Source organism: Symphodus melops (genome assembly GCF_947650265.1).
Source record: "Symphodus melops genome assembly, chromosome: 14".
Taxonomy (NCBI): domain Eukaryota; kingdom Metazoa; phylum Chordata; class Actinopteri; order Labriformes; family Labridae; genus Symphodus; species Symphodus melops.
The window spans coordinates 18,558,516-18,586,065 of record NC_136704.1 but is presented as its reverse complement, the minus strand read 5'-3'; the positions used below and the strand labels follow the sequence as shown (position 1 = coordinate 18,586,065).

The following is a 27,550-nucleotide window of genomic DNA, read 5'->3' as shown; positions in this document are numbered from 1 at the left end:
AACTAAATTACGCCATTCTTCTTATATTAATTACGTCACATATATATATTTTCATGACTCAGTGTGAAACTAGAATTCGTTAAATATTTCTCCTGTTAATCCAACATCACATGATAGGTTTGGTTTGTTTCTGGTTTAGTGCCACATCATTAAAAAACAACAGGTTTATTTAAGTTTTGCTGTCATTTTGCAGCAAATCAATTGTCCAAAAGTCTCTAAATATGTATGATTAATACTCAAACTAACAAACATTGGTTTGATAAATGAATTAATGTGATACGATCTGCCATCAACCACTAATAAGCATCCAGGATTCAAATACTTAGCAGGTAAAATCAGGTTAAATAGCTTACTCTTTGTTATTTCATCTTACAGAAGAGCAAGTAAAATACCTTACTCTTTGCTACAAAGATCAAAAAGGCAGAAATTATGCTAAACCAGACTGAAACTGTGCCATCACACAGTTTCTGCAGTTGTCCCCAACGATCCAGGGTATCAATGACTTACCCATAAACACAGTGGCCTTTAAAGCCACATGGATTGTAACACAGCCATGGGGAGTCTGTAAAAACATTAAGTTTATCTTTTGTGGCTCTTGATGTATGTTGTCCAATTTGAGAAAAATAAATCGGTTGTCTTGAAATTCGTTTATAAACCGCAAAATTCCTTCTTTTATTATTCTTGAACATTCATTTGTATCAGGATTAGAATAAATTCACACTGATGGCACACGCAAAAAAAAACCTTTACAGCCTTTGTTTGTTCAACGTATGTCCCAACTTGGGCCTTTAGAGTTCATTCCATTATTTTATTTATCAGGGACAGTTGTGCCACTAGTCATTCATACGAAGAAAAATAAAAAGATGGTTGCAGCAGATTCAGGAGGTTGCTAATCTCCATCTGTAGTCCCACATAAAGTGATCCAGGACACAGAGTAAAACCCCACTTAACAAGGGACAGTTAAGTATCATATCTGTTATAAATGACATTATAAAATGCTGTAAACAATGTAGAAATAATAAGTATATCCTGCTCAGTGTAAAGTATAAAAAACATATAAAATGTTAAATGCAACAGTTACAAGTACGGAGGCCTTTCACAATAAAATAACATTAAGACCAAAAGTAAAAGATGAATGATATAAGGTACAGTAAAAACAAACTCATAAACAAAAACAGGTATTGGAGGGACAGTCTAAAAAACAACCTGACAAATAAAGATATTCATAAATAACACAGACATAAGACTCAACAAGATTATACACACATGCAGTTTCTATCTGAATGGGTTGAGGAAAAACATGTTAGCTGAGGACATCGCCTAGTTTTCTTACCCAACCTTGGTGTCTATGAAGAGTGGAAAATTCCACTTGTCTTTGCTGATGAAAGGGTCTGAATTCAGCAACATAGTATTTGTTTTTGACACACCTTAAAAACAATGAGTAATACGTCTAGTCATTGCAGCACATAATATTTGTTTATAACAGTTTACAATTTCTTCTAGAGGATGTTTAACTTAAACTAGTTTAAATTTATGTTGTTAAAACTCTACTTTAACTTAAAGTATATCACACTTTTTAAAGTTTTTCTTTCACCAGAAAAAACAAAGATCCTGTGACAAAACACTCTTACGTGAGCATACCTTCTTTCCTAATTGGATAAAACATAGCCCGAGGGTGACACTGATTTGTCAGAAACCTGAGAACTTGTAGAGACTGGCCAATCGCATTCCAGCGCGAGCCGGCTATAAAAGCAGCGATGTAAACAAAGAGTCTCACAGTTGAACGGCAGCGACCCAGCCGAGGGTGTTATCTACTGGATGTCCCTGACTCGACAAACGCGACCGGATCTGAGGCTCACTGTGGGAGGAAAGCCACTCTGAAGCGAATGAAGAAACAATTAATCTTTCACTTCACATACAGAGGACTTCTAACGAGAGGAAAAAAGAGTAAAAGAAGAAAATGGAGTATAAATTACGAAAAGCTGAACCCAAAGATGTGCCGGATATATTACGACTGGTGAAGGTAGGCCTGGAAAGTGTCTTAACGACCTCACGGCCGCATAGCTGTTTTGTCAGCTAACGGCAAGTTTATCTGGTGATGAACCGGCTTTGGTTAGACTAGTCTACGTGTAATGGTGTCAAATTGGCCGTGCGGAAAATGTCAAGGGGACGTCCGAGTGTGCGGTTACTGTCGTCGGTCTTTGTTTACGGGCAGACAGCGAGCTTCCTCTTTCCATATATGGTCAGTCTTAACGTTCAGCTTATGTTCTTACCTGGACTGACCTTGACCATACAAAAACAACATCACGAATGAACAGGGAAATGTTTTTCGTACTATTTTCAAATGCCACTTTTTTGTCCATCAAACATGGGGACAACGGTCTAAAACAGAAAACCTGTTATAACCTTAAAAAGTTGCTAAAAGCGAGAAAAGTTTACACTGAGTATTTTATGCGTTGTTCATTTCTATTTCAAGGACCCTGTGGTATATCAAGTCATGACATCTGCTGAGAAATATCTGATCTGTTGTGATGATTCTTTGTTAGATTACAATATTTTAAAATGATAATTATTCATTATAATCTCACTGCCAAAGAGCTAAAGCACCAACATCTCCTCTGTAAACATGAACTGATTGCCAACTCTAAACGAGGTTGAACAGTGACGTGTGTTTTTGACCTGGTTATCTCAACTTTAATGGGTCATGATGGAAAAATGTTTGCTAAGATAACCAATTCCCACAGTTTAACGCATGTGTTATATCAGTACTGGTTTGATGTTTTTAATTAGATTTTTGGCTCTGAATTAAACTTGATGTATCTTTCTGTCTTGTTTCAGGAACTTGCTAAATACGAGGAGATGGAACATCAGGTGACACTGACTGAAAAAGGTGAGCCTTTAGTAACCTATAAACATATCTGTCTAAATCGACAAATTTATTACTTGTTGAATCTCACTGAGACTTGTATTTGCTTGCAGACCTCCTTGAGGATGGATTTGGTGAAACTCAGTTTTACCACTGCATCATCACTGAAGTCCAAGGAGACGACAGCAGTGACGGTATGAACCATCTGTGTTCCTCTGCTCTAAACCCACTAAATCCTCCCACAGCAACGTGATCAGGATCGTATGACACAGATCTGTTCAACAAGTTCAAACAGATGCAAAGTTACCTGATAATTAACACATTGTTCAGGTTACAAATGCAGCTCTGCTTCTTAAGATACGGTGTTGTTTATGACTGCTTGTTTACTGTTTACAGAGCGCTACAGTTTAACATTAATCATGTTTCTTAGCTTAACATGTCTGACTCAAGCTTCTACCATCTGTTAATACTGACGGCCACTAACTAAAGGTTATATATAGTTCTGCTTCCTGTATATGAGTCAGAGGCCTTGCTGCAGCTGTGTCACTGCAGGTGTTCAACATCTGTGCGCAGCGCTCTGATTCGCACCGAACATGTACATCCTGCATGATATAGCAACATGAGTATTAGATTAATGAATAAATACACAGACAAATGGAAAAAAAGCTAATGCCCTTGAAATCTAAAACGTCAAATCAAAACATGAGGCAATGTATCTAATGACGGCTACAGTGAGCTAAAAAAAACAAACAAAAAAAACTATTTTTGAAATGTACTAATTCATTTTAAATCTTAGAAGAACCTAAAATTTGACAAAACAATTTTTTCCCACCTTTACCGAGGACCCATATAACCCTATGCCACGCTCATTTCCTGATCTTAGTAGTTCTGAATGGAGCAGTGGTCTCACAGCTCTTTAAGTCAGTATAGAGCAACAATAAATTCAGCCAGTCTCACAATGACTGAAGTATGTACTAATTCATAAATAGCACTCGAATCATTTTAAATGCCAGCCCTATTCTTTAAAATACTGTATTATTAGCGTAACACATGTATAGATTTTTATTTGGTGATCTCGTGTCTCTCCAGGCCTGAAGGTGGTGGGATTCGCCATGTACTACTTCACGTATGATCCCTGGGTTGGAAAACAGCTCTACCTAGAGGAATTCTTCGTGATGCAGGAGTACAGAGGTAAATAAAAATCAGACCCAGTACTAGTTAAATTTTCCTTATGAGCCACTGAGTCTAATGAGATGTGTGTTTCTTTCCCTCTGTTCTCTTTTCAGGGCTCGGCATCGGTTCGGGGCTCTTGCGGCACCTCAGCAATGTGAGTATTTTTACTGAAGCACAGAGAACAGAACCGGGAATAAATGTGAGAACAGACCGTGACTAACATAGATCAAACAAGACTCTTTAATTTCCTGTTAGAACAATCACATGTATATCTTTATTTAGCAGTTAAAACCCTCTACAAGTAAATATTAGACAATCAAGGGTCAAAATGTGAACCAACAAGGAAATGTCTGTAACATCTAAGCCTGTCTAAAGGAGAAGAATATAGATCTATTGTTAGACACACGCAGATGCTGGTTGTTTGGACTTTCTTCAATGGAGAAATTAATGTTTTAAAATTCTTCAACTGTTCGAGTTGAATATTTCAGTTTACCGTGGCAGCTCGATAACTACTCCAGGGTTTGAATTTTAAAATTGATTTTGGGTCAGTAGCTACCCCATGTTTGAACTGTGATCAAACTTGACACGGGTAGAATGTTGAATCAGGTTAATGAGCTGCTTTTTTCCACTTTTTATTTTATTTAAAACAACTCTCCTCTAGTAGGTTTTGTTGTCACAGAAAACTGCTTGGAACAGTGTGTACATTCAGCAAAGGTCGAATAACACTCATGACACTGACTAAATGTCAGTGCAAATGTCCTCCACTCATTCAACTGATGCGTCTCTTTCTGTCATCTTTCCATCCTGAATTTCCCTCGGGATCAATAAAGTATCTATCTATCATCCGTACGTTAACTCTCTCTGGGCTTTTCTTTCTCTTCCAGCTGGCGATGAAGACGCGCTGCACAGGCATGATGTTTGTGGTCGCGGAGAACAACGAGCCGTCTGTTCAGTTCTACAAGCGACGTGGCGCCGAGGATCTCTCCCAGGAGGAGGGCTGGAGGCTCTTCAGGTTCGACAAGAACAGCCTCGTCAAGATGGCCACTCCGGCCGAGGAGTGACGGACGCTCGGCGAAGAACGGAGGAAGAACCATGAGATTCTGAGTAGGGAATTGAACCTCTGAGTCTGCTTCTTCTCCCAGTTCAGCTTTTTGAAAAGGGCAATTTTTCATTCTATAAATATTGTTGCTTAGAAACACTTAATGTTTTGTGAATTTAATTGTATTAATCTGTTATTATAGTGCTATAGAAGTGAATGAGACGTATATGTGACTTAAGTTTGCAGTAATAAAGTACTAATCACACAACGCTGTCTCGTCATTTCACTGAAGGTAAACACTGTAAATCAACGTGTCTTTTAAACTAATGTGTCCCAGAAGCTGTAAAACGTAGTTTACCTCTGAGAACACGTGGAGTTTTTTTTTTTCTGTTTTTTTTTTTACAGTTAGGAAATCTGCATCTTTATTTAAATAACAATAAGTAAATGGGGAAACACTGCCAAATGCACTTTAAAATAGAAGCCTTTGTAATTGTAATGAGATTTTGTTTCCATTTCTCCTATGTATCTTAGTCAATGCATATGAATGCATCACTTTTTATTGGTATTCCAATGTAATGCTCCTTCCTCCCTTCATCTCTTAACCTTTCAACAAAAAGGTTTGTTTTGTTTAGACTTGTTTTTGCAGCTCATGAAGAGCCATCAGTATTCAGTGAAGCCATTTTCATTACCTTTAATGAAACAGAGCTTTAACGCATGAAAACACTTGAAATACGAAATGTAATGCTTTATATTCTAAGGTTTATTTATTGATCAGTTACTGGTTTAGACCCAAATGTGGATCATGTGGACGTTTGACGTGGGTGGTGAATGTGTGTATGGAGAAAAGACAAGTGTGACGAAGTCTTTGAAACGTATTTTGTTCTTTCATGCTTTGAAATGTCTGAGGTTCAAACTGCACAATTTTACATAAATTTAATCTTATCAGACACGTGGGTCTTGTTGGAGGGTCCTGAAGGTAGTCTACTTAAGAACATGAGATTTATTGTATTTGCACATTTTTATTGACTTATACTTATTACTTTGCTGATAGATCTCATTATTTGGTATGATCTGATTTTCTTTTTTGTCGGTGCTTATTTCCACATTTACGACTCGGTTTTTATATTTTTACGGCACATTTATGACTCTGTATCAAAGTCATACATCAGGTCAGAGTTACATCACGTCTGTTTGTCTGCACAGATGTTACATCAACGGTCTGAGGAAATATCAAACAAATTAAGGCGCAGGAAAAGACAACGGGACATGTGCTTAAGCAGGTGTTTTATGAACAAAGATAAAACGTCAGCTGCATTAAAGCTCATCTCTGCATGCTTTATAATGAGGAAGTGCTGCAGAGGTTATCTTGAACAACAACGAACTCTGCAGTACACAGTCTGAATGGTTTCCTGTCACCTCAGATCAAACAAACAGCTGCTGTCAGAAAACAAAAGAAATGAGTTTAGAGAACATATTGCTATAAATGTTGCTTAAGTCCGTCTTGGCTTTAAAACGACAGCTACTTTTATTATATCAGGTATATGGTGCTAAAATGGATGCGTGTCCCTTAAAATGAACAGGATCATCATCCTCTGTAGTATAAATAACCACAAGTGTGTGCTGCTGTGTTTTGTTGCTTAAGTGATACAGACAGGAATCCTCTTTGTTAGATATCAGGTTTATTAACGATAAGATCGAGCTTCATAGTGCATTATTAGACATGGACAGTTTACACATTCTCATCAATCTGGAGCACACAGAATGTGGACCTTCATCGTAGCACAGCAGGATGATTAGCATCACACTGCAGCATGAATACATTATCACAAGAATCAAATAAATATAGGTCTGTCTAAATTCAATACCAAATGATCTTCATTGAGATAATGGATCCTGTTGGAAGCTGCACTTGACAACAACACAAGAAGATAAGCAGACGCAGGTTATCTCGCGGCAGCTGTCTTTGAGTCGAGTTATGTTGCTGATAAAAATGGCACTTTATTGAAAAAGGAAAGAACTAAAGGAGTCAAATTAGTCACTTACGTAAACAAAAATATTTTACAATTGTAAACTATAAATTAACGCTTAGATGCCTTAAATTAGCATATATTATCCTTGGTCCATTTTACAAGTAAAACTGCAAATAATAACATGTTTAACTCATGGTTAATTCACCGTTTGGTCCATAAAAAGTCAGAAAATTATTCAAAAAGTCCCCCCCAGTTTATCAGAGTCCACTGTGATAACTCTCTGAAATCTAGATATATTCAGTTTACTATCACACAGGGTAGGTGTGAAGCATTTCTGCCAGACAAATGAGTTTCATTCAGCTCTGACTCATTTCTGGAGGGTTTAAATGTTATTGATCAACAAGAATTTGCCATTGGCAGGTTTGATGAGAGTGATGTTTTGCTGCTAACACCACCTACACTTGACAATGTCCCATATGTTTTTTTTTAGGCTGAGGTAAACTAAGGAGAAAGAATGATCACGGAGCAGGAGCAGAGCTGAGCACGGTTTGAAGAAGCAGATTTAGAGAGCTGAGTGGAACACAGACGAGGAAATAACTCGACCTGTTCCTGGGAACAGGAGGTGGTGTTGAGGAATGACTCATTACACTTTACACATTCAATACACTTAAATCCTTGCACTTCTGGGATATATGACTTGACCTGTTTTTTGGATATTTGTAAATGAAACAGGCGCGAGTGTGTCAGTGGAAAGTGAACGTCTCTGGGTGTGTGATTTTCTTCTCAGCTGCTCGTGTCTTTGCTCTCTGTTTGCTCTTTCTTCTGAAAGAAAAAAAGACAAACAGCAAATTAGCAAAACTATAAACGTTAGATTCACACAGAGATAACAACCTTAGTTTCATCATTTGTTGTTTCTTTGTTACTGTTTTATAAACCATCACATTTTGTTTACATTTTAAACATCCCAAATATTTTTGAAATAGGTTTGTATGATTTAAATATCTTCCACATTCATATCATGTCAAATAAGCGTACAAAGTAACACGCTGTGAGCAGAAACGTCACCTTCTTCTTCCCAAAAGGCGGATCTTTCCAAAGAGTCTCGACGCTGACTCGGCCCTGCTGAGCCCAGCTGTACGCAGAGTCCCGACTCAGCTGAACGGAACAAAAGAGACACTTAAGTCCAGCACAAACATCAATACCACATCAGTTAACGGCTCATAGAAAATGCTTTGAATTGCAAAGCAGAAGCTATACTTCTCCTTTTGTCTCATCAGCATGTGTTTGGATATCTGCGCCCCGCCCTGCTCGTCGCTCTGACCTGTGAATGTGCCGTGAGCTGAAGTGTGATAAGTCCTTTTCACACATGCTCTCTTCTCTTTTTTTTCTCCCCTCGAGATTATTTCAGGACATTGAGTGCCTGATGTTTTCAAGAACTTGCCTTTCACACATGCACCGCCCAGCCAGAGATGATCGGGTGTGAGTGTAAGGCGCCTTAGGAGGAGGGGGAATCTTCTGTGCTGTTGACTGTTTTGTATCGATAATCAATCAATCTACATAAGGACGATGAAGGGGATGAAATCACACAATACAATGAGCGATACATGACCCATGTCATTGAATACCATGATACAGCCATTCTGGTAAAGAGCGGGATTCACTGATATTTTCCTGAATTTCCCTCGGGATCAATAAAGTATCTATCTATCTATCTATCTATCTAAATTGGTGTCACTTCATCATTCATCGCTGTCTGACATTACACCTTCTGCTGTGGCCGATTAACTCACACAAATCACATCACCCTCAGTGACTGAGAGGAAGTAGAGATGCTGAGAGACGGATTGATTGGAAAAATCTGTCTGTGCTCTTCTCTTCAGTGAAATCATGATATTTGGCACAAGCATATTGTATCCCACCTCTTAAAGGGACGCTTAATCTGCAAACAACTCTGCTTCACTGGGAATGACCGCGTCACAAAACAACTTCACTTCCTGTGAATATTTCCTGCTGCGTTCACGCATCAAGATGCTTGGCAGGAAAAAGATTTAAGTTTTTAACGGGCTGCTGACATTTCTGTGAATGTGTGAAATCTGTTTTTGGTGTCTTTGTGTTTCTCTCTGTTTGGGCTTTCTTGGTTGGAAATAAAGTGCAGCAGGCATCAGTGGAAATTAGAAACAAAATTCACAGCCAGGACTTCCTTCAGGAAAAGCACGACCCTTTCCTTAAGGGAAACGAGTTACTGATCAAACGCCGTGATACGACACTCCTAAAACACGGAAAGTTTCAATCTACGTGATGTCACACACAAAGTCGACAGGGTGTGATTTTCCACTTTCCTGTTGAATAAACTCTGTGAGAATTACCTCATGTTCCCTCATTAATGTTGTATAAGCTGCAGCCTTCACACCCCGACAACAAGAACAGTCAGACTAATGTGGTTCAAACTTGTTCGAAGATAATTGGCAGTCGATCGTTGAGACGGCTGCAGATATTTCTGGTCATATTCTTTGATGTGAATTTTCTGTTTCCATCATCAACGCCGTCACATTTTACATCCTTTGAGTCTAATCGCTTGTCTCAGTCACTCATAGATGATCCTCTGGTTTTGTTTGTCTTTAACAGCTTTTCATCTTATATTAAGAGTGATTCTTCTAATGAATGAATGGTTTGTTTATTTTTTAGTCATATTAACATTATATTTTTATCTTTTATGTACAAGCTGCTCCAAACTGACTTCCTCTCGATGTCTAAATGAAGAAATACCGGAAACTAATGATTTTCACTGAAAAAGAAAAGAAAGCAGGCGTATGACAATGATCCTGCTTTGACAGCAGTTTCCTGAGTGGATGTTTGTGGAGAGGCGGAGCATTAAATAAAGAGATTCAGACTTTTCTTCTGCTCTCTCTCTGTGCTGTTAAAACCACGGATGGCTTGTCAATGAGTCAGCCTAAAAGGCCTGAGAACTGTTTCCGTGTTCGTAGAATGAAAACCTTCTTTTCTTGACTGAAACATTTTCACATATATATATATATATATATATATATATATATATATATATATATGTGTGTAAAAAAATTGAGCGACGTGAAAGACTTCAGTTAACATGTACGAATAGTTAGGCAATATGTTGGGAGTAAAATGTTTCAAAACATCGAGTAAACCAAACTATTAGCTTTTCAAAATCAAGCAACATGGTTGGGTTGAGACTTGATTTGGTTTTGACTGAATGTAAACGTTAGACGCACACTGGGTCCAGTTGAAGTAAGATTGCCTCCCCCGCTGGCCTGCACTCACACTGCTCACTCCAGGCCTCTTCCTCGTACAACACTTTGTTTACAAGAAGCACAGTCTCTGAGTCACAGCAATGACGATAACTTCAGAGAACACTTTACTGCCTTTGTGGGGTTTTTTAAGAATCATTTTGAAAAGATCGAACACTTCCGCATTTCTCGATTGTGCAAGGTGTCTTTTTTCAATTGTGTTACATATCGTCATGTCCAATTTGTGGAACTGTACTTGTGCAATTCTTCCAACCGTGCCAGGGACAAGGAAGTGTACCGTGCACTCACACTGCTCAAACTGACTGGACTTCAGGCTCAAACGTGCTTGGACATGGTACGGCTTGCCTCGTGTGAGTGAGCCTTTAATTATTGTGAAATGACAAACATAACATTTATGATAATCTGCTCCTTTTGTGCAGCAGTGAAAATGAGAGGATTGACGGCGCAAGAACTCACCTTAAACAAAGACGCGGCTTGTTGAGGGTAAAACATGGAGGCACTCAGAGCCATCAGTCCCACAGGAAACACAAACCGCTTCACCTTAGAGCCTGAGCGAGAGAAAATATATTTTCAGATGATGTTAGGGAGGAACATAACGTTGAACCGCTCTCTTATCAATCATCCGTCTGCAGCCGCTGACCTGAAACGTCTCCATGAAGGTCTGCATGTCACTGTGTGTCTTTATGTTTGAGTTCAGGCGTGTGCAGGTTACCTTTGGCCAAAAAGAGTCCCAGGAAGCCAGAGAAGCCAACCACGGCTACACTGGGGTAAAGATCAGGAGGAGGGTCACTGAGGAACTGGTACACATCTGGAAAAACAAAAAGTTAGGAAAAATGAAAAATGCGAGTTAAAGATTTTAGAAGAAGGTGTTTCATGACACAGTTTGTTACCCATCTCGCTTTATTTTAACCACTTTGGAAGGACTCCTGTTGCTGTTATAAGAGCTACATAAATAAAGTGTCCTTGATTCAAGCAGATATCTATAAGGTACAAATCTCATCCCCAACATATAGTCACCACACGGCCTTATTTCAGTGAGTGTTTGCTTCCAGAGGAGCTGATTTGAGTTTAGTTCGATCAATGATAAAAGGCCACACACTGTACATGCGTGGCTCCTTTACTGCACGACTTTCCCCAATGTCTACCACTTTTCAGACATCCACTTTACCCCTCTCAAACTAGAAATCCTCAAGTTTTTAGAAGACACAAAAAAAGAAAAAGAAACACTGATGTGAGAGAAAACTGCTGCTATAGTCAACGAGTGAGAGTTTAATATTTCATCAGACTTATAGTATTACAGGTGGAAAGTGGAGGAATAGTATTGGCACGCGGTATAAAATCTAAATTCATTTTCTTTCACTTTCTGAAATTACACCCTAGACGCATTCAGATGTATAAACAACATTAAGCCAGCATGCTCTCTGTACGATATTACAGCTCTGCTGCATTGACTGATCTGCGTGTGCTCACCTGTGACTGTTGTGACGGAGGAGGTGATTGTGGGCTCCACAGTCCTGTACACTCGCTGAGGTTCAAAGATAAGCAGCAGAGAGAAAGAGACAATAATTACACACATTATTTTCACACACACAATAGACGCCTGACAGTTTCACATTTTTGTTTTTGCAAAGACACTCATAACCTGTACTTTGCAGCAGAAAAGCAAAAAGGTTTTATTCTGACTGATCTGAAAACTGTAGTTATCCAGTCGCTGAAATTGCAAGCTGAGAAAGTTGTGGTAACCACATGAAACCTGTTTATCAACAGACTGCTTTTTATATCAGTATCTTTACACTTCACTTACATCAACTTTCTCCATTGCAGCGTGGCCTGTTTTCTGCACAGAAAAGAAAAAGAAAAGGTTAGTTTATCAATACAGTCTTTTATTTTGGCATCTTTTCTGATTTAAATCACATTAAAGGAAGATAAAAGTTAAAGTAGTTCATGCTTTTCCTATCCTAAAAGTCAAGCTCTAAAGGAGGGAAGGAGAACTAAACCAGCATTGAACCCAGCTGATGTAGTTTTAAATGACTGTCCCAGAGACATGTCTTTATGATGGACAGACTATAACACATATCTTCAAGATTAAGTTGCAGTAATTTATATAATTCTTTAGCTCATAATAAATGCAACATACAGAGAACAACAAGCATGGCACATGTGGATGGCCAAATGAGGAGACATGAGTTATGAACACACCTGACACTGGTCTGTGTAAGGCTCGGCCCATCTCCTCAGTGATGAGACTCTCTGCTGCAGCTGTCCCGCCTCAGGCTTCACGTGCTTCAGCTCTACGTCAGGGCTGCTGTATAACGACGGCAGCTGGAATTACACACACATCTTTAAATACTGTCAGGTTACGATGTGTGTTTTATAGTGAGGATTTACATAATACTCAGGTGTGGAAATGTTCACTAAGTTATTGATTAACCCACCTCATCCAGGCTCATTATGACAGGTGCTGAGCTTTTCTTCTGTTCCTCACCTGCAGCAGCAGCCAACACCGAGCCGCACAGCAGGCCCGTCATACCTGAGGCTGCGGAACACAGCGACACCTGGCGGCACAACACACACGCGCGCGCGCACACGCACACTGTCGGTTGCTATCAAAGCTCTCACTGACTGACTGTTACTTTAAACTATTAAAAGACATATATAGGCACAACAAACCAAACTGAAAGTAAACACTCATTCATAAATAACGCTGAAATAAAGAAGTACAAATAGCAAACGACCTGTTAGCGGCAGCTGCTAACGCGATGCTAAGGTTAGCTGTGTGTAATTCAGCATCGTTTGACTTCATTTATAGGCTTAACACAATGAACCTATGAGTCACAGTTTACAGCTACTGCCGGTGAACTATTTTTCTATTTGGGTGATAGAATATGACTTCATATAAAAGATAGTTACCACTTTGACATATGACATTTCATCCAGAAGACGTTCGCTTTCTACGGTAAGCCGGAGGAGAGACGCACCAAATTGCGCATGCGCGGCTCAATTCGACAGTAAACTCAACACAAAGCGTTGAGAAAGACAAAACAAGAGGCAGCTTACAGGAAGTATGAAGTGGGGAAAATGGAAAAGATGTCTTAGTTATTGATGTAGAGCAGTAGTGCAACCTAAAAACTGTATTTCTTATATTGTTTTTGAATTTATAATCTAAATCTGATGTATAATTTGAAACTACGATATATATATATATATATATATATATATATATATACACACACATATATATATATACATACATATATATACATATATACACATTTCATGACTATTTTTATTTCATGCGAATTCATTTATCTATGAAGGGAAATAAACAGTGGTATAAAAAATTTAAAAATGTTTAAATCAACACAAATCCTTTTGAGTTACTAATTAGGTTGAGAAGAGGAGATAGAGAAGAGTCAACACACACAAGCACAGATACTGTATAAAACACTCGTTCAGTCATCTGAAAGTCGACCAATATGAACATTTATTTCTGGAAAGAAGTTACAAATCGTTTCCAAAGTGTTTCTACTCAGATTATAAGATATGTTAATCTGATTTTACTTTCTTTTTCGGATACAGTCGTTGTAGCAAGGTTTTTTTTTGTTTGTTTTTTTTAAATCCTCTATTCTGTTTTTCCTACCGACAGACTTTAGACTGGTGGACTAAAGGATGCTGCGTTATGACTGATGTGCCTCAGATCAGGACAGTAGTACTTTATCGGTTAAATGTTTCTTCTTTTAACAGCAACATGAGAGGAAGAAGAGGAGGAAGAGCAACGAGAGGCTGCAGAGAGGCAGATATGAAGATGATGATGAAGAAGATGATGATATCAGTTGCAGAGTACAGGGACACAGAGAGAGACATGAAGTAACAGAGGCCTGTTTCACACCAGACCTACCTCTGACTGTTTATCACAGGTGAAACTTATAAAGATTAGTGAATCCAAGGTTTGTTTGTTTTTTTTAAAGTGCAAAAACAGAAACAAGATCTTGAAAAATAAAAAAAACATTATAAAATAAGATAACCTTAAAAAAAAAACCCAGAGAAATTAATCTGATTTGAATAAAAAAAACGTGTTGTATTTTAAAGGGAAACTGTTTGAAAGCAAAAAAACAATCTATTTTCCTTCGTTTTAAATGTTTGTGTTAAATCTACTGACCGGGTCTTTTAGCCAAGAATGCACCTCAATGATTAATCTGTAACTTCATTGAAAGGAATAACATCAACTTAAAAAAACCCATTTAGATTCAAACATTATTTTTAAATAAAAAACATGTACTGGTGCCAGCTTCTTTTCTTTTGTTACGAGTGGAAGCCATGAATAAAACTTTGTTTTGTTTATCTATGTGTGGAAGTCTCAAAGAGTACATGCATCCATGTGTTCTTCCTCAAATACTAGTACCTGTACACATTTTGGTTGTTTTCTCAAGATCATACCCTAAAAAAACAGCATTGTTATCTCGGGGTAACGATATACATACGTTCAGTTCTTGAGAGAAATAACCAGAAATTACTCTTTATCACAGGAAAATGCATTTCAAAATCTATGGCTGCATGTCCTCTTAATGCTTCCATACTAAGAGGTTGGATATTTTCATTGTTACTGAATGTCTTGTACTTTATGTGTTTTACATTCAAACATCTCCCCTTATGTTACATAAAGCTGCTTGGAGAAGTCCAAAGAGAAACACACAGATTCTCACTCTCAACCTACAAAAGCCAAGCTTTGTTCCAGACACACAATGCGTAAAACATTTTCCCAAAAACTTAAACCCAGAGTTGCATCGCATGAACACTAATGCTGCGGCTCAAGAGGCGTGTGCATGAACAACCGGTAGAGCCATGAATTAAAAGGATAATACCAAAGGTTTTTTTTGGTTTTGTTTTGTTTTTTTATCAGGAAGAAATTCAAGTCAAATTCCTCAGAAACAAGTTTGTGTTGAAGATGCAGTTAAACTTGGCTAATGACAATTTGCATACAGGAAAACGTAAAGGCGCTCGAGACGGCTTTTTAAACGACACTTGTACCATCATTTTAAATGTACCTCTTCATCTGTTTGGACAAAACACTTTCTGATTTCATTGACCCTTCTTTTCCATTTACACAGGAGAAAAGACTCCACTCCATTCATTAGCCACATACAGTGCTGCTGAGGCGGACAGGGCAGCAACCTGAGGACAAAGAACAATCTGAATACACCACGATTCACAAATGAAACTCTTCCTTTGTAATAAATAACCCTACAACTTTTACTGCATAGCTCGGTGTAAGCAATACTTTAACTTAAATAACTTAAATACACGGCAGACGTACAGAACTGCATCAGTATGCACTCTAGCCCTTTTCACAGTCGGCTCATGAAGACAAAAAATAAACATCAGGTCAGAAACATGGAGCTGGTCATCGAGCAGGATCTCAGGGCTGCAGGGTCAAGGCGCTGGACTCCTTAGATGTGAAAGCTCTACAGTTTATACGACAACATAATATCTGCATCTGCTTTATAAATAATGTGAACGCATCAATCCAGGAGATGTTTTTAATGTCTGAAACTAACACGCCTGGCTTCAAAACAAAACACTGCTAAAGTGAGCTTCGGCGGACACACTGTTGACATTGATTTAATGTTTGTTCGTGAAGGCCATATATTTTGATTTCTTGGGTTTGGTACACTAAAAAAGTAAAATGAGTACATTTATTAACTTTGAGCCTCCTGCAAGAACCCCTTATATGAAAGCAGTCGTTGTTGTTCGACCTGTACAAATGGTTTAAAACAGTTTGGGACTCATCATATTTTTCTGATCACAATGCCTTAATCTACATATACAGAAATATGAAAATAAAATCTACAACCAGAAAAAAAACCAACTCAATGCAGCAGCATTATTATGTCTGCAGATATTTTTTTTTTTTTTTTTTTTTTTACAATTAACTCGCACACTTCATTTTCAATTTCAGCACAGGCATCAAAATATAACAGCTGCCTCAGGTGATCAATCTGAGAAAGAGGAGGTCTTAATGTTGTAATGCCCACTGTTTGTTGACACGTCTACTATCTCTTTAACAGACTCTGCTTAGCCTGAAAAAGAAGCATTGTTTAACACCTGGCTTTATGTCCAGGGATGAAGGATGCAGCAAAGAGCTGCCTGATCACATGTTTGTTTATGGCAGCACTTGAAAGTCACTAACATTTCAGGCCTTCTATGAACACATTCTTGACACCAGTGGATTGCATTACCTGTTGCAAACAAGTTGAAGCTCTGCATTGTAAGTGACTTATTTTTAATCTTTGGTAACTTCATTTTTAAGTTGGCACTTGCCTCAGCAGCAATGAGACACAGACGGCCTGATTTGGCACTAAGAATGATGATGCTAATAAAGCAATCTCTTAGGTGTTCTTCGAGCAGAGAAAAAGGAAACTCAACATCAAGTTTATCAGGTTAAGATATGTGTGCACGACCAAACCTCCCACAGGGATCTTGCATGAGGCTCAATGTTTTTCTCCAAGACAATAATGCTGGTATTTTCAGATGTAGGCCTTATTTGTTCAAGTTTGAAAATGACGGCAATTTCCCCATCAAACTCCTTCTTTCGCTTCACATCATAGTGGGCTCTTAAAGAGCTCCTTTTGATTTGTTAGCCAGGAAGCTAATTTCAGAGACTGCGAAACATCTGTAACATCACACAAACGTGTTTTTAAACCTGCAGACTGTGCATTGGAACCCGAGAGCCACAATAAGAGCCAGTAAAGTGCAGGGAATGTAGAGGAAAGTCAGTAAAGCACTGCCAGTGACGAGACGGACACAGACGACATCCTTTTACCTTTGATACTGTCACTATCGTCTTATGACATCATCAGCGGATTAACAAATAACGTGCTGTACCATGTAGTGTTTTTTCCCCTTTTTAAACTTGCATTCAGCTTAATCTTACACACACGCGCACGCGCACACACACACACACACATTCACACATGGATATTCCCGGAGCAGAGGGAGGAGACGTGGTGATGAAATATGAACATGAGAACAGTATGAGGGCTATCTGGGAGTAAAGAGAAGAGTAAGGACTAAAAGCTGGAACGCACTGGAAGCATAAACTGATCGTATGAGGGATAAATCGGAATGTTTGAGCCGGAAACATCATGTTTGTGTTCGGTTTGCTTTGTATACTGGGAGACAGGTTTTACATACCAGCTAAACTATAGAATATAGTGTTTATATACCCGATTGTTTGCTTTAAAATGCTGGGGGGTTTTTTCCAGCGCATTTCTTGATTGTTTGAAAAGCTCACCAATCTCTTGGCTCTCACTAACTTATTTCTCAACACGATCGTCTTGATTACAGATAAACTGGATGTTTTTTTTAATCGTCTTTAAATATGTCATAGGGAGCTATATGAACCCTAACTCAGACGAGATGTTTCACTAGGGATATGAAACCTTGTGAATGTATACATGTGAAGCCTCCAGTGCGTTTCTGCAGAAGCCTGACTGGACAGCAGCCTAAATACAGAAGGTGAGTAGTAGAATAGGAAACTGACCACAGTCCAAACATAAACCTTTTTTTCTCCCCGCACATATTTTTTCCTTAATTTTCTGAAAAAGCTATTTCTGAAAATGTTCAAGCTGACTGTCAACATGTGATGTCACACCGCGCCCTGCTTCCACTGCCTCCATAAAAGGAGAGTAAAACTACGGGCCGGACGTCTTCCCTCCCCTTAGGTAATTGCTGGTCTCTGGATTAAAAGCCTGCGAGTCAGTGAGTCTCCACCTGGAAACACCTGATCCCCAGCAGGAGACCTCAGTCCTCCGACAGAGCATTCCTGTTTCTATAAAAAGCAGACCTCAGCTGCAGCGTCTCACGTGCTCGAGCACATACTCTGGGAAGTGCAGACTGCACACCTGCAGACCGTCCAGTTTGCAAGGCATCCTGGGATACTCATCCTCCTTCCACTTGTTGTCGTCGGGGTCGAATGTGAGGATGGAGTCACTGTAGTGGCCGTTGTAACAAAGGCCGCCCAGCACCATGATCTGCCTGTCCAAAACTGCGACCCCGTGGCCGCTGCGGCCGATGGGCATAGAGGCGAGGATGGTCCACTCATCGGTGTCGGGGTCGTACACCTCGGTAGACGGGCAGCCTTGTGACTCGAAGGAAGCGCGCAGGATCACGCACACGCCTCCGAATACATACAGCTTCCCGTTGTGAGAGATCATCTTGTGGAAGCAGCGAGCGTAGTTCATTTTGGATTTGTTCTCCCAGCAGCTGGTGTGTGTGCCGGGCAGCAGCGCGCCTCGGCCTGGGCGTGTCCTGTGTGAATCCGATCCACCCGAGCTCCCTCCGCCCCCGCCTCCTCCTCCTCCTCCACCACCGCCACCACCGCCGCCGCCGCCGCCTACCTCCCGCCCCGGATCAAAAACGCACACCTGTTTGGAGGTGGAGGAGGAGGTGATGCCGCCCGTGATGTAAAGTTTACCGTTAAGGACCGTCCCCTCGTGGCCGTACTTGTTCACTGGATACGGATCCACAAACTCCCAGCGGTCCTCTGTGATGTCATAGCGCTCCGTGGAGTAGAAGGTCTCGTCTCGCGTGCGGCCTGCCACTGCGTAAATGAACTTCCCGATGACGCCCACAGCAAACTCTGACCTGCAAGAACAAACCAACAGATTATGCATGAATTAGTCTGGAAAGATTCTGTAAACTTAAAAGAAAAAAAACAACACCCTTAAATTAGCATGATGGGAAAATGAACCAAAAGAAGGAGAAAACCTGAGAGCACATGGTACACCCAGGGTTTCTGTCTCTTCTTACCTAGGCACAGACATGTCAGCCATGCGAAGCCACGAGTTCTGTCGGGGGTCATAGCGGTAGACCTTTGAAGAGGCGTGAAACTCCCCGTCAGGGCCGAGCTCCTCTCCACCCAACAGGAAGGCAAAGTTGTTGACGATTGCCAGACAGTCTGGTCGCAATGGCACCTGAGGTCCCTCCAGCTCCCACCACACCTGAGAGGTGACAGGTTGTCAGATTTGATCGATAGAGAAAATGAAGGGGACACATCTAGAGGAGAGACCACTACAGCATGTATATGTACACGTGTATAATATGGGTATGTGTTGTATGTTCGTGTGTTGACCACTGATGTCCGTCACAGTCATTGGATGCGTAAGCTCTATGTGGGGTGGGGAGAGGAAGGGGAGGGGTTTGAGAATGGAGGAAACTGATGATTTAATGGTTTGCTGTGATTTATAATTTTGCCTCTATTGTTAAAATAAAAAAAACATTTGATCACAAAAAAAAAAAAAAAAAAAGGAGGAGAGACAACTAACAATTAAGTTAAATATAACACAACTCAAAGCTCATTTGTAAAGAGGCAAAAAATGATGGATCCATCTGTTAAGGTTTAGGCTCTTCCATCTGATTGCATTTGATTTCGTTGACATTCTTCAGGAATATAAATCTATTTTGTTTTTTCCCCATGGAGCAATATGTAACTCTTACACCCAGTGTTAAAAATGAGTACTGCATTCCAAACTTTAAAACACTGAAGAGATATATGGTTAGATGTAACAACTGCTTTAATGAATTTCAATTTTAAATCTGCCACCTTTGGGCGCTGCAGCAGCAAGATCTTGCTGTTGACCATACTGTGACCGATCATTCCCCTGAAGACGGCGGTCTGCGGGCGGACAGAGCGGATACGGTTGGAGCGCGTCTCCACCAGAGGCTGTTGGTTGACATCATGGAAGTAGCTGAGTGCCTGATCCACCTCCTGCCTCAGCTGCCGGGAGTATCGGTAAAACTCGGACGTCTTCACCTGTGTACGGAGAGAGAGAGAGAGAGAGAGAGAGAGAGAGAGAGAGAGAGAGGTGACTCGGTGAAAACGTTACGACCCTCAGCCGAGTACAACGTGACAGAAAGCATTGCTGACCTTCTCAAAGATGTTAGCAGGAGTCATCAGGCAGAAGCGGATGGACTGCACAATGGTGTCCGTGTGCCTCCAGCGCCGCCGATCGTGTCGCAGCCACGACTGAACAGCTTCGTACAGCTCGATTTCTGGGAAACGACTCAGAGCGTCACTGTTCAAGTAAGCCTGAGTCAGAAGAGAAAAAAAAAAAAAAAAAGAGTGAAGACTGAATTAGAATATAAATCTTTCGCCCTTTTTAAGAGACTCATTGAAGGCATTGTTGAATTTCCAATGTTATCCCCCTGACAACCAAGAAGATGTCAAAAATCAAGTGATTTGGATGAATTCTGAGTTGCTAATAGATGGGAAGCTTCAGATGGGGGACACTTCAAAGAAATGGAATAGTATTTATAAACAATATACTTGATAGTAATATTAGTTCATATTCATACATCATATATTATTAGATAGTTCATATTACCAATTTTGCAGTAGGTACGGACACATATGCGATAACTTTAAGTATAATCAGCTGCTTTCAGCCATTCCAAATAACTGGAAACGAAAACTAAAAGATAAAGGCTTCAGACAAGACTGAATTAGAGAACCTTATCTTTGTTAGACCTGTGAATGTTCAGCAAAGGAAGGTTTGAGGTAATTTATTTACTCTCCATGTTTTCAGACACTCAGTAACAATCTGAGCCTGTCAGGGACAGAAGCAGCTTTTAGAAGACACATCTCAATGAAACTAAATGTTCCCACAGAGATTACATGGTAGCCTTTACAGCCCTGTTGGGGTTTCAACCTACACATCATTTACAAACTAAAAAAAGCCCACATACCTGCAGTCTCTCCAGGCTGAGGTAGGACAGGAAGTCGGGTCTGCTCATAAGGGGGACAAAGTTGTCAAGTAGGAAGTTGTCAAGCTGCTCCTGGACGCCCTCCACGCCCACGCTGAAGTCCTCCAGGAGGCGCATGACCTCGGCGCAGTTCTCCAAGCAGATCTTTGCCAGCAGGAAGGAGCAGCAGAACTCCACCGCCTCCGTCAGCTGGACGTACATCGCCGCCTGAAGGGAAGGCGGCGAGAAGGGAGACGTGTGAGTTATGACAGTGAAGACGTGACAGTCCATTTGAAACACTGTCCTTTATAGGGTTTCTGGCGTTTACCTGAAGGATCTCCTGCACTGTGGGCATGCTGAGCTCCAGGGAGCCGTAGTACATGAAGCGGAGGATGTGGCCGAATCCTGCAGCTGTCAGCCCCTTCATGTGGATCTTGTCCTGGTCCCTCTCCCTCATGTCTGCGGTGAACATGACCCTGAAGTAGTCGCTCTGGGTGGCCAGAAGCGCCTTGTGTGCCTGAAGGAAAGACAAACGTCTTTACAGTTACAACAGAGCAGTAAATGTGGTTTTGCCAGAAGAAACAATTTGGACTGACCCAGCACCAAATGAGGGCTCAGAATGTAATCAGTTGAATTTAATTCAGTGTAAAATTTTAGGTATTTGTCTCTTTTTCTCAGAATTTTTATCACCATTCATTTGTATGTCTGCAGCTCATTTGATGTACCTGGAAGTGGTGCTCCTCGATCAACAGTGTGACATCCAGCAACAGACGCTCCTCATAAAGCGCCCGGAAGCCCGATGACACACTCCCATCATGCACCTGGGACAGGTACACCTCCACATCTGCCCCCGACATAACACACCTGGATGCATGAAGGAAAGAAGAGTGCAGGAGCAGGTGGACACGGGGTGGTATGAAAATCACAGAGCATGAACAGGTTTAAAATCTGAAACTAAAAACTCAGCAGACACAGGAGTGCGAGTCTCTCTAAAGGTAACGGTTGTGTTTGAGTCTGCTGCAAAAAAGGTAAGACTGGGTCTAGAAGGGCATTCAATAGGACATTCAGCATGAGAAGCTCAGCACTTCGGCTGCTGCATCCAAACAGGCAGTTACTCTTTCACAGGCAAACACGTGCATTTCCTCACTGACACACTGGGGAAATATCCCGCTCCACTGCATCAACACAGAAAGGTGGTCAAAAAAGGAAACGAGAGAGAGAGGGGGAAAAAAAGCATCCTGCATGTTCATTCACTTTCTTTAGCATTAATCAATCATGTGCACACATTCAAATCAGAAAGAAGAAAAAAAAAAAGAAATACAAAAAAGAATAAAAAAAAAAAACTGGTCTGTAATTGATACCAACTGTTACCAAACAAGAAAGAGTAAATAAAACACACATCATCAAACTCATTCTATTGAATAAAGACAAACACACACACAGCACACTCACCTCTGATTGGCCACGGGCATGTCAGAGGGGGTTGTCCGAGCCAATCAGAGGACAGTGCCCCTTGTGTCCTGTAGATGCTAACAATGTCCCTTTTCTGAGCGTCAATCACCTGGACGACAAAGCCAACACAACGGCCACATTAAAGCATGAACGTCTGCAGCCGTACCAAAAATATATATATATATATATATATATATGTGTGTGTGTGCACATGTGATCACTTTAAACACGGCCAAAAGTCTGCGGACCCTCAAACATTACTTCCATGTGTCGATAGATAGATGTACGGTATAGATGCTTTATTGACCCTGAGGGATATCCAAGTCCTGTAGCAGGAGGATGAGGGTGTCCACACAGTTTTGGCCTTGTTTTTCTCTTCACATATAAAAAGGAACTAAAAGTCAGCCCCACAGAGCTTTATGTGCAGAGTCATTTATCATGTTTTACTTTTTCCAGTCTGTTCATTAAAGTACATGACATGCATGTTAGTTGGTAAGTGAGGATTTAAAGGTTATTTCAGTTTATGACAACAGTAAAAACAAGTGAATGTGATGTGGGAGAAGTGATAGCGATAAAAAGACAGCGAGAAAAATCAAACAAATCTCCACAGGATGCTGCCTTCACGTGCGTTTCATAAAAATTGTACTCCCCATTCACGTGCTCTGGCCCGCCACGATTTTACGAATAAAAGAAGTTTAAGCTCATTTACTTTTACGACTGATTCTAACAGAGTGACCCATGATGCCCGAGTTCTCCATCATGCATGCTCGAGAACAGGAGCCAGATCGGTCATGTCAGTGTTTTTATAAGCCTGGGTCATATTTGAACACAGGATAGAAATGACCAAAAGGTTCAAAGAGATTTGGATTTGCGGCAGCAGGAAAAAAAAAAAAGTGCAGATATGGCTGGAAAAACATCCTTGGATTGCACCAGGTCTGAGTGCATCTGATACAAGTTCTTGTTTCTGACACTAAAAGCCTCAGATTGCTCATCAAAGGGACTTTCAGTGTTAAAGATTGAAAATATGGCTTTATAGAGACAGAGGGAGATTTCTGCTAACATTGCTCTCTTCAACCAGACACTGACTAGAACAGCCCTTTGAGCTCACAGAAGAGGGGAGTTGCCGCTCCATCTCTGTCTCTATCAGCTTCGTCTTTTCCGGCAATATCAACACTTTTTTAGTACTTTAGTTTTTGAAACTCTGAATATGCAAAAGAAAAAAAAGGGCTTCAAATAGCAGAAACACTAAGCATTCAGTGGACTGTTGTGCAGTCTATAAGATGATGTTGACAGGGAATAGAAATGAATCAGACGATAGCTTTGCGGAGCCAGAAATGATGGCTAACATAGATGGTGAGTTCTAATGGCAGAAGTGCTTTCCTCTGGTTGAGGTGAAACATGCAGCGCTGCAGAGTCAAATTGTACCTTTTGGAGCCCGGGCGAACAATCACAGGCTTTGACAGCTGAGCGCTAAGGGGCCGCTCGCATTTCCTGTGTTTATGTTTCCCTGGTTCTAACAGAGGGGAGAAAAAAAAAGCAGTCAGGCACATGGGGGAGAGACGGGAGCCACAATAATCCCATCACATGTTACATGTCAATCAAGGCGTTTACATGTCACAGCGACCACAGTCAGTTATCTAATACAAACACGTCAAACGCTCAGGTAAATATGCATGTTCAGCTTTTAACTGAGATGAGACATTTTATGCCTGCGACTCATTTAGTGATCAGTTAGTCTCCTGATTTTTTATTCTTAATTTACTGATTCATCAATCAACCCAAGCATTGTAAAAAGATACACGAGATATACTATCTATAACAGTTTACAATAATCCAGCAGCTTCAAACCCAAAAAAGTATTGTGTTCATGAAGAGGGCTGCACAATGATCTACGATGTAATCGTTATTGTGAGATGAGCCTCAGACACATGACTTTATCTCCATAAAAAAAAAACCCACAGTGTTAAAGTAGTCAAGCAATGTTTCCTCACTCTGCATGTGGATATTTTAATTGTAATGCGAATAAGACAAAAATGTTAAAAACAAAAAAATGCATCAAGTTTAAAAGTATTAAACAGCTGAACTTGAGCTTTGACCAGCGTTTTGTTGATTCCACTTTTGCCTTTTTTTTTTAGGGAGGGAAATCAAGAAGAGAGCGTGTGGCTGTGACATGCAGGAAAGGAGCCACAGGTTGGATATGAACCTGGGCCGGACTATAGACTTCATATATGGGACGCGTGCACTAATCACGGATCCACCAGCGCTCCTACATGTGCATTATTAATACAACTATAATATGTAGAGATGCACCGGTTTAACACGGTTTGGACCGACATCACCCCCATTGAGGGCAAATAAAGTGGCACAACCTGAATTGTTGTTTCATTAATTTAATGCTGACATCTAGTACATCTTTCTACCAATTCAGTGAAGAAGTCACCTGCTGGACAAACTGATCTGTTTCGTGGTCAAACGTGAGAGAAATAATTAGTATAGTGGGAGTCCAACACAATAGGAGTCATGAAAAAAAAACCATTGATAATCGGCCCCAATTATTACAATCGGTGCATCTCTAATGAATCCAGGATGTGAAAAAACGGTTTAAATTGTCTCCCTCGGCATTTATCCACAAAAACTATAACTACACCTGCAGGTGTCAAGTATCTTACAGGAACCTAAATGGTATTTACTCAGTGAAGAACACCAGACAAGCCCTTTAAATCCGTCTAAATCCCAGTGTAGTTTTGTCTTAGCAAATCTCACCCTGTGCCTGATCTGACCCAGGCTCACCTCTTTAGAGATCAGAATAAAAACAACAACAGGTTGTGAGTCCGCTTTCAGTCTGTCAGTGCAGAAGAGCTCAGCTGACGACAGGCTCAGCTCCCGCAGAGAGTCACAATCACTTCTCAGGCAGCAGATAAACAAACGTATAGTCCGGCCAATAAAGAGCCTCCAGATTCGTCTATGTCACTTCACTTTCAAGTTACAGGCTAAATGTCGCTTTGAATGAAGATTTATATAAGTGTGCCTCACTGTGTGAGACACAGCACAACATGAGGAGCAGAAGGCAGATGTTGCGATTGAATGAGTGACCCTGGCAACTGGTGACTTTCAGCGTCCGTGGTTGTCATAGTTACAACAGATGTTGAAGATGGAAAGCGTAAAAGAAAAGGCTTCTAGTTTAGATGTTTATCATTGTACCAAACAAATTCACAAGATTTGTGTTTAATGAAAAACCCAAACAGAGACATTAGTCATAATACTTTATGTCTTCTTCTTCATCATCCTCATCTGTTGTAACGGCTGAGAGTCACCAGTTAACACGGTCACCATTCAGACCGAAACACGGGCGATGCTAGTGGGGGAGCTAACATTAGAGAGGAAGGAGTTACTAATGAACTTGGTGATTATTTTAATAAAGCACTGACAGTAGGAGTTCAGAGAAGCATGTGAACACCGACCCAAAGTGCTTCAGAAACCTTTAACGCTGAGATGAGAGCCCAAAACAAAGGCAGCATATAACGGTACACGAACCACTCTGCTGCCCGGGGATGAAGGTGATCAAGTATAAACATCAGATTTTACACATTTATGTAATAAACACATTCATTTCTCTTTGCTGCGAGCCAGATTTACTGTCACGATTATTGTGAGATGTAGTGACAGGAGCTCCACAGTGGGGTTACAGCTTTAGCTTAGCAGCTGAAATCCAGCCGTCTCACCTCGGCGCTGCGAATCCCCACAACCCCTCTTCGACCAGGCAGCTCTAGCTCCGTCGGACATGAAGTTGCGGGTTCTATTCCGGAATCAAGAAAGCGGACGGCAGCGGTGCACTGCCATGTTATCGTCCATCTGCCAGACGAAGAGACCCCCCTCCTCCTCTTCTCTGCTCGCCTGCAAATTAAACAGCTAACACACCACCGCGGTTCTCAGGCTTTTCTGACGCCATTTTCTGCACCGGCGTCATTTCCCTTTTGGGCGGAACTGAAGGGCGTTGTGCGATGGAGCAAAGATCCAATAAATAAGACAGATGTATCACTTCGGATCTCCGCTTTTCGTTCCTTACTTTTTCATAAAAGACCACTATCAATTCCTTTAAATTACTGTAGTTCCCTCCCCCCTTTTATTCCAAGGATGAGGAGATTGTATGTTGAATGGCATGTTTCAAAGACTGCTGAAAAATGTTGAAACAAAGTGGAAGACGGTAAAAAAAAAAGAAAAGTTCAGATTGGTATGTTGCCAATTGTTACTCAAAATTACATATCACTAATGGGGATAGAAAGTGTGCCAGGTCAGTGCTCCAGCTGGACCACCCAGTCAAAAAAAGTTACATTATTTTGTTCATCCTTTTTTGAATCTTCAGGAACACATGTCATATTTCTACACTGTGTAGGACAAACATAAGTAACACTTTCCAACATCAGGACATCTATTTCACGAGGCCTCTCTTTCCGGTACAAAACTACATTTTCAAAGCAGTAAATTTAAAAAACAACGAATGTGGGGTTCAAATAAGTCAAACCTATTTAATAATGAAAACAATTTAAGGACCTTTTTTTTTTTGTCTCTAACACATTTCAATTACTTAGTTTAGAGTTTTAAATATTTCCTCCTGTAGTCTATGGTTCAAACGGCATGGGCTTAATTTTAAAATATATGCACGTATGAATAAAAACTTCCCCGTAAAATCACACTATTGCGAAAAAGCTATTAGTTCCCATTTTCAATAAAAATACCAAACTTAATGCCTTGCACTGTCAAGGGCAAATGCCCAATCTGATTCAATGTCAGGTGGCACGTGAGGGGTTAAACAGTGTTGTTTGAATGTCTAGTTTTTTTTTCTTTATTGTTGTGTCTGAAATACATTGACATTTTTTAAACAATTCTGACACAGCAAACCTTGGGACAACTTAAGGCCACTCCAGATGTTTCTGCCATTGCAAAACTACAAATCGAATGGCGTCATTAAATGACGACGGACCCAACACAAGAAACATGTTTGGGTTTTTTTTTTTTTGCTTTAAAG

General features: G+C 40.4%; 4 protein-coding genes across 8 annotated transcripts in view; 2 read left to right on the top strand and 2 right to left on the bottom strand.

The window, feature by feature from the left end:
• LOC306834855 (uncharacterized protein) overlaps window positions 1–27,550 on the top strand; it is a 103,766-nt gene that overhangs the window by 69,513 nt on the left and 6,703 nt on the right. The gene's annotated exons all lie outside the window — the stretch shown is intronic.
• Window positions 1,755–5,346, top strand: LOC306835410 (diamine acetyltransferase 1-like). The gene is made up of 6 exons (XM_079361909.1): window positions 1,755–2,023; window positions 2,839–2,890; window positions 2,980–3,060; window positions 3,956–4,057; window positions 4,153–4,193; window positions 4,924–5,346. The coding sequence occupies exons 1-6, from the start codon at window positions 1,961–1,963 to the stop codon at window positions 5,098–5,100; spliced, it is 516 nt and encodes a 171-aa protein (XP_079218035.1). The 5' UTR covers window positions 1,755–1,960; the 3' UTR covers window positions 5,101–5,346.
• LOC306835111 (MICOS complex subunit MIC26-like) lies at window positions 6,741–13,350 on the bottom strand. 3 transcript variants are annotated; one of them, XM_079361535.1, is made up of 9 exons: window positions 13,243–13,350; window positions 12,768–12,887; window positions 12,532–12,654; window positions 12,137–12,169; window positions 11,803–11,857; window positions 11,045–11,140; window positions 10,789–10,880; window positions 8,114–8,203; window positions 6,741–7,870 (listed from the first exon to the last, which is right to left on the bottom strand). In XM_079361535.1, the coding sequence occupies exons 1-9, from the start codon at window positions 13,258–13,260 to the stop codon at window positions 7,832–7,834; spliced, it is 666 nt and encodes a 221-aa protein (XP_079217661.1). In that variant the 5' UTR covers window positions 13,261–13,350; the 3' UTR covers window positions 6,741–7,831. The 3 variants fall into 3 exon arrangements, with proteins under 3 accessions (XP_079217661.1, XP_079217662.1, XP_079217663.1); XM_079361536.1 differs by having other exon boundaries at window positions 6,741–7,867; XM_079361537.1 differs by lacking the exon at window positions 13,243–13,350 and adding an exon at window positions 13,068–13,233.
• klhl15 (kelch-like family member 15) lies at window positions 13,794–26,515 on the bottom strand. Of its 3 annotated transcripts, XM_079361158.1 has the most exons (9): window positions 26,247–26,515; window positions 23,950–24,037; window positions 21,798–21,936; window positions 21,401–21,589; window positions 21,076–21,300; window positions 20,258–20,419; window positions 19,934–20,143; window positions 19,141–19,331; window positions 13,794–18,975 (listed from the first exon to the last, which is right to left on the bottom strand). In XM_079361158.1, the coding sequence occupies exons 1-9, from the start codon at window positions 26,305–26,307 to the stop codon at window positions 18,177–18,179; spliced, it is 2,064 nt and encodes a 687-aa protein (XP_079217284.1). In that variant the 5' UTR covers window positions 26,308–26,515; the 3' UTR covers window positions 13,794–18,176. The 3 variants fall into 3 exon arrangements, with proteins under 3 accessions (XP_079217284.1, XP_079217286.1, XP_079217285.1); XM_079361160.1 differs by lacking the exon at window positions 23,950–24,037; XM_079361159.1 differs by lacking the exons at window positions 23,950–24,037; window positions 26,247–26,515 and adding an exon at window positions 22,525–22,633.

Excerpts from the sequence above, each read along its gene's own strand:
- LOC306835410 (XM_079361909.1), top strand. The coding sequence starts at position 1,961 with ATGGAGTATAAATTACGAAAAGCTGAACCCAAAGATGTGCCGGATATA. Across the intron at positions 2,024-2,838 it reads ATATATTACGACTGGTGAAG|GAACTTGCTAAATACGAGGA; the intron begins GTAGGCCTGGAA and ends GTCTTGTTTCAG. Across the intron at positions 4,058-4,152 it reads CGTGATGCAGGAGTACAGAG|GGCTCGGCATCGGTTCGGGG; the intron begins GTAAATAAAAAT and ends TTCTCTTTTCAG.
- LOC306835111 (XM_079361535.1), bottom strand. Across the intron at positions 12,655-12,767 it reads TCATAATGAGCCTGGATGAG|CTGCCGTCGTTATACAGCAG; the intron begins GTGGGTTAATCA and ends GTGTAATTCCAG. Across the intron at positions 8,204-10,788 it reads AAGCCGCGTCTTTGTTTAAG|CTGAGTCGGGACTCTGCGTA; the intron begins GTGAGTTCTTGC and ends TGTTCCGTTCAG.
- klhl15 (XM_079361158.1), bottom strand. The coding sequence starts at position 26,307 with ATGTCCGACGGAGCTAGAGCTGCCTGGTCGAAGAGGGGTTGTGGGGAT. Across the intron at positions 21,937-23,949 it reads GTTCGCCCGGGCTCCAAAAG|GTGTGTTATGTCGGGGGCAG; the intron begins GTACAATTTGAC and ends TCATGCATCCAG. Across the intron at positions 20,144-20,257 it reads CTGCTAACATCTTTGAGAAG|GTGAAGACGTCCGAGTTTTA; the intron begins GTCAGCAATGCT and ends CTCCGTACACAG.